General features: G+C 48.2%; 1 protein-coding gene across 1 annotated transcript in view; it reads left to right on the top strand.

Annotated features, from left to right (window-relative positions):
- Positions 1-1,359: 1,359 nt before the first annotated feature.
- Positions 1,360-15,636, top strand: part of mettl24 (methyltransferase like 24) — an 87,398-nt gene continuing 73,121 nt past the window's right edge. The window contains exon 1 of the mRNA XM_043687128.1: positions 1,360-1,936. Within this exon, the coding sequence (XP_043543063.1) occupies positions 1,643-1,936 (294 nt within the window). The 5' untranslated portion in view covers positions 1,360-1,642. The remainder of the gene's footprint in view (positions 1,937-15,636) is intronic.

Here is a 15,636-nt window from a genome sequence, read left to right as displayed (position 1 = left end):
CAAACTGGCCTCAGGAGCCAAGAGAAATCGAGGCAAGAGCGAGTCCATGTTCTTCAGGAACTGGGCTGTCTGATCCTTTATCCCCTTCACCGTCAGGACAGATTATCTGAAGATGCTGGGAATACGGTTCAGAGGGCCTGGGGCATGCGCAAAAACTTAGGAGGAGCAAATCGCCAAGGTGAAGCAGAAACTGGGCTTTTGGGAGCATCGGTCCATCTCCATCGCGGGTACAAACCCGGTCACTGGGTGTGAGGCTCTCTCTCTGTTATTGTACGTGGAGCAGGTCTGGCTCGTCCCCCCAGGCCTGTGCTGTTTCAGCCACCCAAGCCATCTTCCACCTCATCTGGAGGTCTATGATGGACCGTGTCCAAAGGGACACCATGTATGAAGCTCTGGAAAATTCGGGGGAAGAACCTACCCAACCCCGCCCCCACCCTGACGGCCACCTTTGTGTGTGCCGACAGCAAGTGCTTGGACTCTCTGTACACAAACACCAAGTGTTACTGCACACTGGGTTTCTCCCTGTCCCTGGTGTTGTGAGGGATGAGCCTGGCCTTGCTGCTGAGGAATGCCCTGAGTAGTCGGACCATTCCCTATTACCTGGCCTTCATGGAGAAATTTGCAAAGAGAAAGACCTTTGACCACAAGTCCATTGGGAAGTGGTTGGCACGTAGTGTCCCCGAGACCCTGAGGGAGAAGGAGAGGGCGGATCCTGTCACATGGTTCCCTGAGCAGACTGTCAAAGTCATTTGGCAGAACGCCTCATCACCAGAACTTTCCAACAAGCACCAGGGCAGCGCTCGGCTGGTGGTGAGAAGGGCACTGCCTGTCAGATCCTTCATGGGCACCTGGTCGCTCTGCACCATTTACAGCAGAGAAAAAGGCCCCTTGGCCCATCAAATCTGCACCAGTCAAAACCAACCACTTAACTGTTCTAATCCCATTTCCCGGCATGTGGTCAATAGCCTTGGCATCGGAAGTGAACATCTAAATGTTTCTTAAATGGAATGAGGGATTCTGTCTCTGACAAGCAGTGAGTTCCAGATTCCCATAGCCTCTGGGTGAAATCATCACATCCCCTCTAAACCGCCTTGTTCCGTCCCTTAAACCTACGCCCCTGGTCATTGATCCCTCCACAACCTGTCCCAGACCAGCTTACGCATCTCAGTCACATCCCCCGCTCTCAGACTCCACTGCTCTGGGGAAAACAAGCTGATCTGTCCAATTTCTTTCTTCATAACCAAAACCCTCCAGCCCAATGGCTGTCCTGGGAAATCCCCAGGTAAGAAAATCACTGCGTTTCACTAAAACTGCACACAGTTCCCCCCTCGAAATGTGGCCGCAGATGCCCAGGATGGGGGATAAATGGCTGGGATGGGGAGGAGTGGCTGACTGGGTGATATTGGGTCAAGGAGTGGGGTGGCAGCTGGCTGAGGGGGTGGGCGGGTCAGGAGGAGGTGAGAGCTGGGTATAGTTCTGTGTCTCTGCCTCTCATTCATTGAAGCTGTCAAGTGAGTGGGAGTAAGGCAGTCTTACTGAGGGAGAGAGAGAGAGAGACAGCCAGCCAGCCTGGGGCTGCAGGGGTAGGGGGAACCCTCACTCCCAACCAGAAACTGCAACCACAAGTTGCTCACAGCTCGCCATGCCCTGGAGGAAGCTGCTGCCGCCCCCTGTCTCGGCTGCCCCTCGCTGGATGATGCCCCTCTGCCTGTCCTCGGTTGCCCTCCTGCTGTTGGGGCTGGCGGTGGTGCCCCCCTGGAGCCCGGGGTCGGTGCTCGGGAGCCGGCAGCGGCTGCAGCAACACCAGGCGCCCGGGGAACAGCGCTCCGCCGCCGGCAGCAGCATGAGAGCGGAGAGTCGCTCAGCCCGGAGCCGGAGCATGGAGGACAGGGCAGAGACTTGCTGCCCGGGATCCCCCCTTCAGGACAGGCGGCAGGTGAGTGAGAGACGGGGAAAGCCAGGGTTCAGATAGGTGCCTGGCACAGGAGCTCAGTTTGTAAACTTTTACAAAGACACTGCCACACATACAGAGGGCGATGTACAAACATTACAGAGAGAGGGAAAAAATCAGGTTAAAGTGACTTCTTACAGGAGACTGCTTCTGCAGGGTTCATCCGAGCTGTTATTTCTTTCAAAAATATACTTTGTTCAAAAAAATCTTTATCTACATATAGTCACTAGAGCAGCGTGGTCCTGCTCAGTTTCTGCATATGGAAACAAACAGACAAACATTGGAGTTTGACTTTCCCTACAGTTCCAGCAAGTAAACCCAAGGCATTTCTAACTCCTGCAGGGCACTATTTACATATATTCGAGACACCGGGAGGGTCTGATAACTGGACCGACCCCCACGCCCCCCGCCCGTAACTTTGCCTAAGGACTGTCATAGACTGGTCTTTCCCCCCACGCTGTCGTCTGTCTCTCAGCGGGTAGCCCTGGACCCTGGAATGTGCCAGTCTGCAACACTCATCGAGGTCAACTCTCTTGTTCTGTAAGCCCAAGATCCGAGCTGTACTCAACCTCCCGGTTAAAGTGCTGCCCGAGACTGGGAGCACTGGCTGCCCAAGACTGGAACTCCTTTCTTGGACTTAACCCTTTTGCATTCAGTTTGTTTTTAAGATATTGCAGATATCAAGAGTAAAGAGAGTTCTGATCTAACTGTTCAGTAACAGAGGCTGGAGGGGCTGAATGGCCTCCTGTTTGGGGGTTGGGGTGAAATATTTAAATGAGCTGCTGAGGAAAGGGGTCACGTGAGAGGCCTGGCTAAGGGTTAAATAGGTGTCAATGTGCCTTTGACAATGCTAGGGCCCACTTGCTGAACTTTTAACATTGAACTGTGGGAAAGGGAGCCTGCGATTGCTTAAAAATATTGGGGAATAATATTCTGCATCAATTTTTACTTCTATAAACTTGTTGATAGATCAGTACATCATCCCTTTTTGAACATGGAGTAATGTGAATGACTTTGTGTGACTGAGTACTGACCTTTTGTGTGACTCTGACAACAGACACCTGGTCATACACACTGTACTGAGGGGCCCTCAGGGCTCTAGCTCAGTCATGCCAGGATACAATGGGGTTTCTGTTTGGGGAGGGGGAGGGCTTTGTGGAGATCGACTCAGTCATGCACTTCCACTATGTCAAGTACTTGCACAGATTCTACACATGATATGGCCCACATGATAACAGCACATTTGCCCTGTATCCACATACACACCACTGAAACATTTACGGTGCCCTTTTAAAAATTCGTTTTCTTCCTTGCCGCCTGATGTGAACAATGAGGTTTAAACTCGAAACAAGCTGAAAAGTAAACGTGAGTAACAAGATCCTGAATGATTTCTTCTGGACAGTAGACAAAAAATACACCTGCCAGTTGGCTGGCTTCCACCATCAGCATGATTAATACAGGCTTCTGTGTCAAGCCTTTTTCATGATTAAATAAGGTACCAGAGCATTAAAGTAGGTAAGATGGGATGGAGTGTTTAATTACATAAACCAGTCTGGTAGAAAATTGAAGTGAGTTAGAAAATTTGAAGTCCTGTGGTTTAATTGGCATTTCATGAGGCTGGTGTGTCCATTCTAAGCTACAAATTGAACTGAACAGCTAAAGGAGCAGGTTTCTCATTAACAACTGGTCCAAATTGATGATAGTAATCTCTGATTTTTGGAGAAGGAATCAATTTTCTCTAGATACAGTAAGAATGATGTTTTTAAAAAAAAGGGATTCCTACAGACTGACCAGGCTGTAAGATCTTGATTCATTATTGATCTTGAACTGCTTTTGGTTTTCTAAATTTCGAAGAGTCAATGAGGCAGAATGTATGTACCTTCCATGGGGAAGCACCAGCAACCCGGCAATTTACAACACTGCGGGCTGGGGGCAGTGGGTTCATGATCTCCATATCAGCTGTGGTTATCAATGTGGCAAAAACACTAACCCTTCATTGTTCTGGACCTGGCTCGAGTGTGGTTTCTCAATACTGCACAATAAAGCCTGTTTCTCAACATAATCATAGAGTCATGGAGATATACAGCACAGAAACAGACTCTTCAGTCCAACTCATCCATGCCGACCAGATATCCCAACCCAATCGAGTCCCATTCTCCAGCATTTGGCCCATATCCCTCCAAAACCTTCCTATCCATATACCCATCCAGATGCCTTTTAAATGTTACAATTGTACCAGCCTCCACCACTTCCTCTGGTAGCTTATTCCATACACAAAACACCCTCTGTGCGGAAAAGTTGCCCCTTAGATCTTTTTTATATCTTTCCCTTCTCACCCTTAACCTATGTCCTCTAGTTCTGGTCTCCCCCACCCCAGAGAAAAGACTTTGTCTATTTATCCTATCCATGCCCATCATAATTTTATAAACCTCTATAAGGTCACCCCTCAGCCTCTGACGCTCCAGGGAAAACAGCCCCAGCCTGTTCAGCCTTTCCCTATAGCTCAAATCCTCCAACCCTGGCAACATCCTTGTAAATCTTTTCTGAACCCTTTCAAGTTTCACAACATCTTTCCAATAGAAAGGGGATCAGAATTGCATGCAGTATTCCAACAGTGACCTAACCAATGTCCTTTACAGCCGCAACATGACCTCCCAACTCCTGTACTCAATACTCTGACCAATAAAGGAAAGCATATCAAACGCCTTCTTCACTATCCTATCTACCTGTGACTCCACTTTCTAGAAGCTATGAACCTGCACTCCAAGGTCTCTTTGTTAAACATCACTCCCTAGGGCCTTACCATTAAGTATATAAGTCCTGCTAAGATTTTGCTTTCCCCAAATTCCTTTTGCTGTTACAGCATCCTTCATTCCAAAGCTGTTTAACATATTAGTCTCTGGTCACATCTGGCTGATTGAGAATCCAGATGTGTTACATTCAATTTCTGATTAGTAAATAAAAGAAAAGTAAAAGATTCCAGCATTGAGGATGTGATCTGAATATTCGTTCACTCAATCCTTTCATGTGAACTTTAACCATTTATTGGTAAAATGATCAGAGCTGAAAATGTGTTGCTGGAAAAGTGCAGCAGGTCAGGCAGCACCCAGGGAACAGGAGAATCGACGTTTCGGGCATTAGCCCTTCTTCAGGAATGAGGAAAGTTTGTCCAGCAGGCTAAGATAAAAGGTAGGGAGGAGGGACTTGGGGGAGGGGCGTCGGAAATGTGATAGGTGGAAAGAGGTCAAGGTGAGGGTGATAGGTCAGACTGGGGTGGGGGCGAAGAGGTCAGGAAGAAGATTGCAGGTTAGGAAGGCGGTGCTGAATTTGATGGATTTGACTGAGACAAGGTGGGGGGAGGGGAAATGAGGAAACTGGTGAAATCCGAGTTCATCCCTTGTGGTTGGAAGGTTCCTAAGCGGAAAGGTTCCTAGGGTTCCTCCACACACATCATCTATTGCATCCTCTGCACCCGATGTGGCCTCCTCTATATTGGGGAGACAGGCCGCCTACTTGCGGAGCGTTTCAGAGAACACCTCTGGGACACCCGGACCAACCAACCCAACCACCCTGTGGCTCAACACTTCAACTCCCCCTCCCACTCCACCAAGGATATGCAGGTCTTTGGACTCCTCCATCGTCAGACCACAACAACACGACGGTTGGAGGAAGAGCGCCTCATCTTCCGCCTAGGAACCCTCCAACCACAAGGGATGAACTCGGATTTCACCAGTTTCCTCATTTCCCCTCCCCCCATCTTGTCTCAGTCAAATCCATTCCCTCTCTCTCCTTGGTAAAATGATCAGCTAGACATCAGCGTGCGCTTTCCCTTTTTTGATTTATTTTGAGGGCTCTATTCCTTGATCTCCCATTCCCATAGACAGATGTACCTGCTGCTGTAGGGAGCTTCCCGGATTCCTAGCACTGGCACTGTCTTCAAAGTCCACTCATGCACTCGTTCAGATGCTGGCAGTCCACATCTGCTCTGCAGGGTTTGTTTAATTGTCCTGGAGCTGTTGGACTGAGAGTAATTAGCACCCACTTTGCTGATGGGGAGTTAGACTAGGACAATGAATTTGCAGATGAGGTTGCTGTCTCTCTGACATGGATTAGCTTCTCCCTGATGCCGCAGATGCAATATAAATCTGCCCAAAATCTGGGGAATGAAAAGGAATAGATTTTTTAAAAGTTAATTATATATTTCTAAGGAGCTGTTTTGACATTATTTATTGTGCCGCTCTTACAGTAGTGTGGAACCAAATATCACACATCAAGGCCACCGCTCCTGGATTGAGAATTTTGCAGTCTGTTAAGTTTGGGCACTTTCATCTGGAAAGGGGACATTCATGTCCCAACTGGGACATCATGCGCACTTCCATGCCCCTGATAGCAGCTAGTTGGAGGATATGATACTTTGTGAGTGCTGGATCATTATGATTTCTGACACATAATTACGGGGAATTTTGTCAGGAAATACTCTGCTCCTCTAACTTCAGTCCCATTTACATTTGGGCTTTTATGAAGCTTCCACCCATGGAGGCCCAGTATATTTTATGGTTCGATGATGGGGATGTAGGCTTGCTCTGCGAAGGCATGCCTATTTCTTATTTGCCCATACTAGAACTGGAAATCCCGAGGCCCAGATTCACGCTCGGGGGCAGCATGGGTTCAAATCCTACCTCAGCAACTGGTGGAACTTAGATTCAGTTATATGGTCTGGAATCAAAAACTAGTCTCAGTAATATTGACTATGAAACTATCATAAATTGTTGTAAAAACTCATTGGGTTCACTCCTGTCCTTTAAGGAAGGATTGTCATCCTTCCTTACCTGGCCCGGCCTACATGTGACTCCAGACCCACAGCAATGGGTTGGCTCTAAACTGTTCTCTGAAGTGGCCTAGCAACTCACTGATTCAGGACGGCGAACAAATGCTGGCCTTGTCAGCAACATGTAAATCCCACAGAAGAAAAGAAAGGCTTTGGAGAAGACACTGGAGAGCCAGCTGAAGGAAGCTGTTAGAGCATTGCTCCACATGTCACAAAGCTGTTAGAGCATTGCTACACGTGTCACAAAGCTGTTAGAGCATTGCTCCACGTGTCACAAAGCTGTTAGAGCATTGCTACACGTGTCACAAAGCTGTTAGAGCATTGCTACATGTGTCACAAAGCTGATAGAGCATTGCTCCAAGTGTCACAAAGCTGTTAGAGCATAGCTACACGTGTCAAAAAGCTGCTAGAGCATTGCTACACGTGTCACAAAGCTGTTAGAACATAGCTACACATGTCACAAAGCTGCTAGAGCATTGCTACACGTGTCACAAAGCTGTTAGAACATAGCTACACATGTCACAAAACTGTTAGAGCATAGCTACATGTGGCACAAAGCTGTTAGAGCATAGCTACACGTGTCACAAAGCTATTAGAGCATTGCTACATGTGTCACAAAGCTGTTAGAACATTGCTACACGTGTCACAAAGCTGTTAGAGCTTAGCTATACGTGTCACAAAGTGGTTAGAGCATTGCTACATGTGTCACAAAGCTGTTAGAGCATAGCTACACGTGTCACAAAGCTGATAGAGCATTGCTACACGTGTCACAAAACTGTTAGAGCATTGCTACATGGGTCACAAAGCTGTTAGAGCATTGCTACACGTGTCACAAAGCTGATAGAGCATAGCTACACGTGTCACAAAACTGTTAGAGCATAGCTACATGTGTCACAAAGCTGTTAGAGCATAGTTACACGTGTCACAAAGCTGTTAGAGCTTAGCTATACGTGTCACAAAGTGGTTAGAGCATTGCTACACATGTCACAAAGCTGTTAGAGCATTGCTACACGTGTCACAAAGCTGTTAGAGCATTGCTACACGTGTCGCAAAACTGTTAGAGCATAGCTACACATGTCACAAAGCTGTTAGAGCTTTGCTACATGTGTCACAAAGCTGTTAGAGCATTAGAGCATTGCTACACGTGTCACAAAGCTGTTAGAGCATTGCCAGACGTGTCACAAAGCTGTTAGAGCATTGCTACATGTGTCTCAATGCTGTTAGAGCATTGATACACGTGTCACAAAGCAGTTAGAGCATAGCTACATGTGTCACAAAGCTGTTAGAGCATTGCTACACGTGTCACAAAACTGTTTGAGCATAGCTGTTCCTTGGCTCAAGGAGATTTTGTCCTTGATTTTTTTCAGAGGGGTAATAAACCAGGCTGGGCTCCAATCAGTCTGGTTTGGTTTAGAGATGAAAAGGAATTTCAGAGGCTTTTTGTTTATATGTCAACAGATGAGACTGTGGTCATGCTTTAGAAGTGACTTGTATCATTTAAGGGGAGTGGTCAGCTCTCTAGCTGAGCTGAGCTGAGCTGAGCAGTTTTAGTTCATTCTTGAACTGGCAAGTTCCACAAGGAGCTATGTGGAAACTCTCTCTCTCTTCTTCTTTCTGCCCTTCAACTTCAACTTCAACCTGTAAACATGTGTTCCAGTTATACCGGTTTTTTAAAGGGGGTTTGCTTACTGGGCCTGTTGTGTTTATTCGGACCAGCATAATTAAGTCTGGCTGGAGAGGCTGAGTTCTGTAGGATTTCTTTATTCTATCCTTTGTGTTTCATTGTGTCCTTTTGTGAATAAATGTTTTTGTCTGTTTTAAAATCTAGTAGTCAACCTCGCTATCTTTCTCCGGGTAATTTTCACTGTCCACAAATTGCAAAGTTAGGCCTAGGGCTGCCTGCTTAAGAATGTTTTGAGTGGTCTGGCCGAGTCCATAACACACGTAACTTAATGTTTTCTATTTAAACCTCACAGCCTATTGTGGGGTCACCACAGTCACCAGTGGGTCATTCAGACTTTAACTCTTCTTATGCAGACCCTCCTGTCACAGCGAGGTCGGAATGTACCTCCTTGTGTACATCATCATACACATTCCTGAAAACATGACCTGTGATGGGAATTCTCCCCTGGATATTGGAATGACTGGCTTTCTTTCTGTTGATACTATGAGGAGGATCTGAAGAGATGGGAGATTGAGGAATGAGCACTCAGAGAGACGGGTTGAGGGGGGTTGGGCATAGTTACAAGATCAAACTTCTGCAAGGTGTGAAGTGTACTGAGGCTGAACAGGGACTTGTGTCTATGCCTTGATACATTTTCCTTACCTGTTTGCCATGGCCATTCACATCTTGATCCCGAATTCTTTGGGTCAGCCTCCGAAAATCTTTTTGTACTTTATGGAGACAGATAGGTAACCTGTGTAATCTACGGAGAGAAATGTGGTGGAGCATTCAGCACAGAAACTCCATTCCCAACGCATGGAGTGACCGATAGAGGGTACAGAGGAATACCCGAGTGGGACAGATTACATCAGTTACAATCTTAGAACTTTGTTACTTAGAATCCCTACAGTGTGGAAACAGGCTCTTCGGCCCAACAAGACCATGTTGACCCTCCGAAGGGTAACCCACCCAGACCCATTCTCTGGCCCTATTATCCTATATTTACCCCTGACTATTCCACCTAACCTACACATCCCTGAACTCAATGGGCAATTTAGCATGGCCAATTAACCTAACCTGCATATGTGTGGATTGTGGGAGGAAACCCACGCAGACACGGGGAAAATGTGCAAACTCCACACAGACACTCGCCCGAGGTGGGAATCGAACCCGGATCCCTGGTTCTGTGAGGGAGCAGTGCCAACCACTGAGCCATTGTGCTGCCCAGAAGCTTGGATTTACCCCGGTGGGGTGGTGAACCTGGTCTCCCACGGGACTGGTGGGGATACTAACCATTATACTGCTGAGGAGGTAGCGGGAAGGTGAACAGGCATGTCAAAGGCACAGTGATTTGGTGCCTGATACTGAGAAAGAGAAGCTGAAGGAAGAGTGCAGCTCTGTGAGGGGAGTCTCACTGCTGCTTTCCAGGGTAGAGGATCACCAAAGGTTACTGGGCAGAAGGACGCCATTGCACCGACTCATTAAATGAGCTTCATTAACTTGTGCCAATCTCCTGCTTTTCCCCCATACCCTTGTACACAAATTTTCATCCAAATAGTCATCCAATGCCCTCGTGAATGTCATGATTGAGCCTGCTCCCCCATTTCCAGGCAATGCATTCCACTCCCTAACTACTCACAGTCTGGGATAAAAACCATGTTTTTCTCACATCGACCTTGTTTCATTTCTGGATCACATTAAATCCATCTCTTGTTCTTTTTCCATTTGCGTGCGGGAACAGCCTCCCCCTAGGTATTTTATCCAGCCCACTGAGAGTTTTGAAAACCTCTATCCAATCACCACTCAGCCGCCTTCTCTTCAAAGAGAACACTCCCACCTCCTTCAATCTATCCCTATAACAGGTTTCTCATTCCTGCAGCCATTCTTGTGAATCCTCTCCGCACTCTGGGAAAGGCTGTTGTTGTGGATGGCACAGAGCAAGTGCATCAGCCTCCCCCTCTTATTCAGCACATGTCAGTGAGTGCAACAAGCTCAGCCAGCCTGACCTCATAGAATATGAGTTCCCTGCTTGGAGCTGTTAATCTAGTCCAATCAGGGAGCCCTAGCTGACAGTAAAGGATGAATGTCAGGGTTATTGAGACCATGAATGCCTGATTCAGTGAGAGAAAGTGCTGTTGTAAAAGGCGATGCATTTGTGAATAAAGAGTGATTGCTGATGGGACTTTGGCCTCCAAAGAGTTATTTCAGCACCCTCAGTGAAATGCCGCACCAGTAAAAAGAAAATTGTCATTGCAGCACATTGAATCACAACCTAATGTTACTGAGAATTGTGTCAACTGTGTACTATTGACCCTTAACATTGCCATTCACTTTGTAAATGGTTCTGTTGGAGTTTTCAATGCAAATTTCATAATAAAGGGTTTTAAAAAAATATATGTATGGACAATATGTTAAAAGGAGAGATTTAGATTCTATTGGAAGACTGATACTTGAAATGTATTTCTGTTGTGAAGTTTTTCTGTTAAATACTTAAGTTACAGTTAGGATGGGATTGTGGGTCACAAGGTACGGGTGTAACTGCGGTGTCTTGTCCAGGGGGAATGACAAAACAAAACATCCACAGCTGGAGTTTTAAAAAATATCCTTCAATCAATCAGATCACTTTGAATATTTCAAATGATTAACATTTACAAGGAAGTCCAATCACAAAACCTGTTTTTTGTTTGTTTGGTCTGTTTCTTACGTCTCCTGTGGTACCCTGAATGGCTCTGTGTCTATGCCAGACTTCAGAAACTGGATGAAGTAATCGCTGTCTGTTTTTAACCACAGGAGAACCAACAGATTGACAGAGCCTTAGTCACTGATCTGTGGGGCCTCAGACAACTGTTATGTTTAGCTTTTCAAAGGAGCATTTTTATTATGTTTTGACTTTATTTAAAATCATTGCTGAAAAATTGCCAAACAAGGAAGAAACGGGACCTCAGGGCTGACATTTCAATATCCTGTTTTGCAGCGAATGATTAGTACATTACCCTCACACACATCATTGTGGCTTGAGCAGAAAATCCATTGTTCTTTCTGTGAGATGGTGCCTTCACTTTTGGCAGTCAGTCAGTGAGTTCATTAGCACTCTGCTAACTGTGAGCGCAGCTGGATGAAGGTGATGCAGTCCTTTGAGGTGGTCGAATTTGTGGATTTGAAAGATGCTTCCAAAGGTGCCTTACTGCAGTGCATCTTGCAAGTGGCACATACTGCAGTCGCTGTGCATCACTGGTGGATGGAATGGCTATTGAAGTCAGTGGATGGGGTGTCAATCAATGGGCTGCTTTGTCCTGGATAGTGTCAAGCTTCTTGAGTGTTGTTGGAGCTTCACTCATTCAGGGAAGTGAGGATTATTTCATCACTGTCCTGACCGTGGCTTCCAGGTGGTTGACAGGTTTTGGGAGTTAAATGGAGTTTTTTACAGCAAGATGTGGAGCCTCTGACCTGCTATGGCAACCACTGCTGCTACTATTAGCATTCTGATCAATGATAACTTCCAGAATGTTGAGATGGTGAAGCCATTGAATGGCATGATGAGCTGGTGAGATTCTTTCTTGTTGGTGATGGTTATTATCTAGCAGTTGGGTGATGCGAGTGTTACTTGCCACTTGTTAGTCCAAGCCTGCATGTTCCCCAGTGTATTTGCTTGAGTTCTGTTCTTGAGAATGCTCTGTGTTACTGTTCCATGAGTGACAAGCACCCGATTTCTCACACATCAATCTACACACCCGTGTGCATGAAGTTTGGAAGAAAAAAGCTCTAAATGGGTGGGGATTTGGGCAACACGAGAAGCTCAAATGATTTCTTTGTCCAGATATTTTGTTAGAAAAGCTGCAGATTTCAATGTCAATCTGTAAAATCTTTAAGCTAAGTCTAGGAAAAAGCACATTACCCTGGATTAAGCCACAATCTTTAATTGGATGTAGATGTTAATTAACAGCTAATTCAACACAAGCCATTTCAAATTATATTAAATTCATGCCATCTGATATTGGGGGTTGGTGTGTGCACACATTCTGGAATTAATCAGACTTGAACACTCAACATACAAGACGCAGAGGGTAATACAAATACCTCCACCTGAGAAAGCTGTTAGCAATTTATTTCTAGTCCGTATTGTAAATTGGATAAGTGGTTATTCAAAGTGTGCACTACTTGTTAGGCTTTATCTTGAGAATTGAAACTTCTTGTATACAGTATATGAATTCAATTTACTCTGTCCTTATTGGCTCGACAGCTTCTTCCACTGACAGAAAAAAAATTGCATTTACGTAGTGCTTATCATGACCACCAGACATCTCAGAGCACTTTGAGTGAAGTGTACTACCTTTCTGCAGTGTAATATAGGAAGCATGGCAATTTGTACAGTGAAAGCTCTCACATATAGGAAAGTGAGAATGACCAGATCATTTGATGCTGATTGAGGGACACACATTGGCCAGGACACCAGGAATAACTGCACAGCTCAGCTTTTAATTACGACGATTGCATATTCGATATGTACTTAAACAGGCAGACAGGGAATCAGTTTAACATCTCATCTGAAGGGCAGCACCTCCAACAGTACTCTCCTTCAACAGTGCAGCACCTCCAACAGTACAGTGTCTCCGATTGTGCAGTGCCTCTGACAGTGCAGCACCTCCAACAGTACAGTGCCTCTGATGGTGCAGAGCCCCCAACAGTGCAGCACCTCCAACAGTACAGTGCCTCTGATGGTGCAGAGCCCCCAACAGTGGAGCGCCCCCAACAGCGCGGCCCCTCCGACAGTGCAGCGCATCTGATGGTGCAGCGCCCCCAACAGTGCAGCCCCTCTGATGGTGCAGCGCCCCCAACAGTGCAGCCCCTCTGATGGTGCAGTGCCCCCAACAGTGCAGCGCCTCTGACGGTGCAGTGCCTCCTAACAGTGCAGCACCCCCAACAGTGCAGCATCCCCAACAGTGCCACCTCTCCATCGGGGCTGCACCTCCAACGTTTCCGCATGTCCAACAGTGCACCACTTCCAACATTCCCACTCCTCAAACAGTGCAGCACCTCCAACAGTGCAGCGCCCCCAAAAGTGCGGCACCTCCAACAGTGCGGCACATCCAACAGTGCAGCGCCCGCAATGGTGCAGCGTCCCCAACAATGCAGCACCTCCAACAGTGCAGCACCCCTAACGGTGCAGTGCCCCCAATAATGCAGCACCCCCAACAGTGCAGCGCCCCCAAAAGTGCAGCGCCTCCAACAATGCAACGCCCCCAATGGTGCAGTAACCCAAACAGTGTGGCGCCTCCAACAGTGCAACGCCCACAATGGTGCAGTAACCCAAACAGTGTGGCGCCTCCAACAGTACAACGCCCACAATGGTGCAGCATCCCCAACAATGCAGTGCCTCCAACAGTGCAGTGCCTCTAACGGTGCGGCAACCCAACAATGCAGCATCCTCAATGGAGCAGTGCCCCCAACCTCCAACGGTGCAGCGCCCCCAACAGTGCAGCACCTCCAACAGTGCAACACCTCCAACAGTGCAACACCTCCAACAGTGCAGCACCCCTAATGGTGCAGCACTCCTAAAGGTGCAGCGCCCCCAACAGTGCAGCACCTCCAACAGTGCAGCACCCCTAATGGTGCAGCACTCCTAAAGGTGCAGCGCCCCCAACAGTGCAGCACCTCCAACGGTGCAGTACCCCTAACGGTGCAGCGCCGCCAACAGTGTAGCACCTCCAATGGTGCAGTGCCCCCAATAGTGCAGCACCTCCAATGGTGCAGCATCTCCAACAGAGCAGTGCCCCCAACAGTGCAGCACCTCCAACAGTGCAGTGCCCCAACAGTGCAGCACCACTAATGGTGCAGCACCTCCAACGGTGCAGCGCCCCCAACAGTGCAGCAACTCCAACAGTGCAGCGCCCCCAGTAGTGCAGGGTCCGCAATGGTGCAGCGCCCCCAACAGTGCAGCACCTCCAACGGTGCAGTACCCCTAACGGTGCAGCGCCCCCAACAGTGTAGCACCTCCAATGATGCAGCACCTCCAACGGTGCAGCGCCCCCAACAGTGCAGCAACTCCAACAGTGCAGCGCCCCCAGCAGTGCAGGGTCCGCAATGGTGCAGAGTCCCCAACAGTGCAGCGCATCCAACAGTGCAGCACCTCCAACAATGCAGCACCCACAACGGTGCAGTGCCTCCAACAGTGCTGCGCACCCAACAATGCAGCACTCCCAACAGTTCAGCACCTCCAAAAGTGCAGCGCCCCCAATGGTGCAGCGCCCTCAACAATGCAGCTTCCCCAACAGTGCCGCACCTCCAACGGTGCCGCATGTTCAACAGTGCAGCGCCCCCAAAAGTGCGGCGCCCCCAAAAGTGCAGCACCCACAATGGTGCAGCACCTCCAACAGTGCAGCACCCCCAACAATGCAGCACCTCCAACGGTGCAGCAACCCAACAATGCAGCGCCCACGACAGTGCAACACCCCAACAGTGCAGCGCCAGGAACAGTGCAGCGTCCCCAACAATGCAGCACCTCCAACGGTGCAGCAAACAACAATGCAGTGCCCATGACAGTGCAGCACATCCAATAGTCCAGCGCTTCCAACAGTGCAGCACCCCCAACAATGCCGCAACCCCAACAGTGCAGCGCCCCCAACGGTGCAGCAACTCCAACAGTGCAGCGCTCCCAAAATTGCAGCGCACCCAACGGTGCAGCGCCCCCAACAATGCAGCACCCCTAACAATGCAGCACCCCCAGCAGTGCAGCGCCCCCAACAGTGCATCACCCCCAACAGTGCATTGCCTCCAACAGTGCAGCGGCCCCAACATTGCAGCTCCCCCAACAATGCAGTGCCTCCAATAGTGCAGTGCCCCTAACGGTGCAGCACCCCCAACGGTGCAGCGCCTCCAACAGTGCTGCACCTCCAACAGAGTAGCACTCCTTCAACACTGCAGTGGAACTTCAACCTTGATATCTGTGCCTCGGCCCTGGGTGGGACTTGTACCTGCATCGTGCAGTTTAGAGACAAGTGCATATGGCAGGCATTGGTGCCAGTGTTCCTGGATACTCTGGTGTTGTTGCAAAGACACATTACTTTGTGTAAATACCTCACAACCTGATTTGATACGTGGATAATGTAATATGGGTGGCACAGTGGTTAGCACTGCTGCCTCACCGTACCAGAGACCTGGGTTCAATTCCTGCCTCAGGCAACTGACTGTGTGGAG

Source organism: Chiloscyllium plagiosum, chromosome 3, assembly GCF_004010195.1.
Source record: "Chiloscyllium plagiosum isolate BGI_BamShark_2017 chromosome 3, ASM401019v2, whole genome shotgun sequence".
Classification (NCBI taxonomy): domain Eukaryota; kingdom Metazoa; phylum Chordata; class Chondrichthyes; order Orectolobiformes; family Hemiscylliidae; genus Chiloscyllium; species Chiloscyllium plagiosum.
The sequence above is the reverse complement of the archived record's forward strand: the minus strand, read 5'-3'. Positions and strand labels throughout refer to the sequence as shown.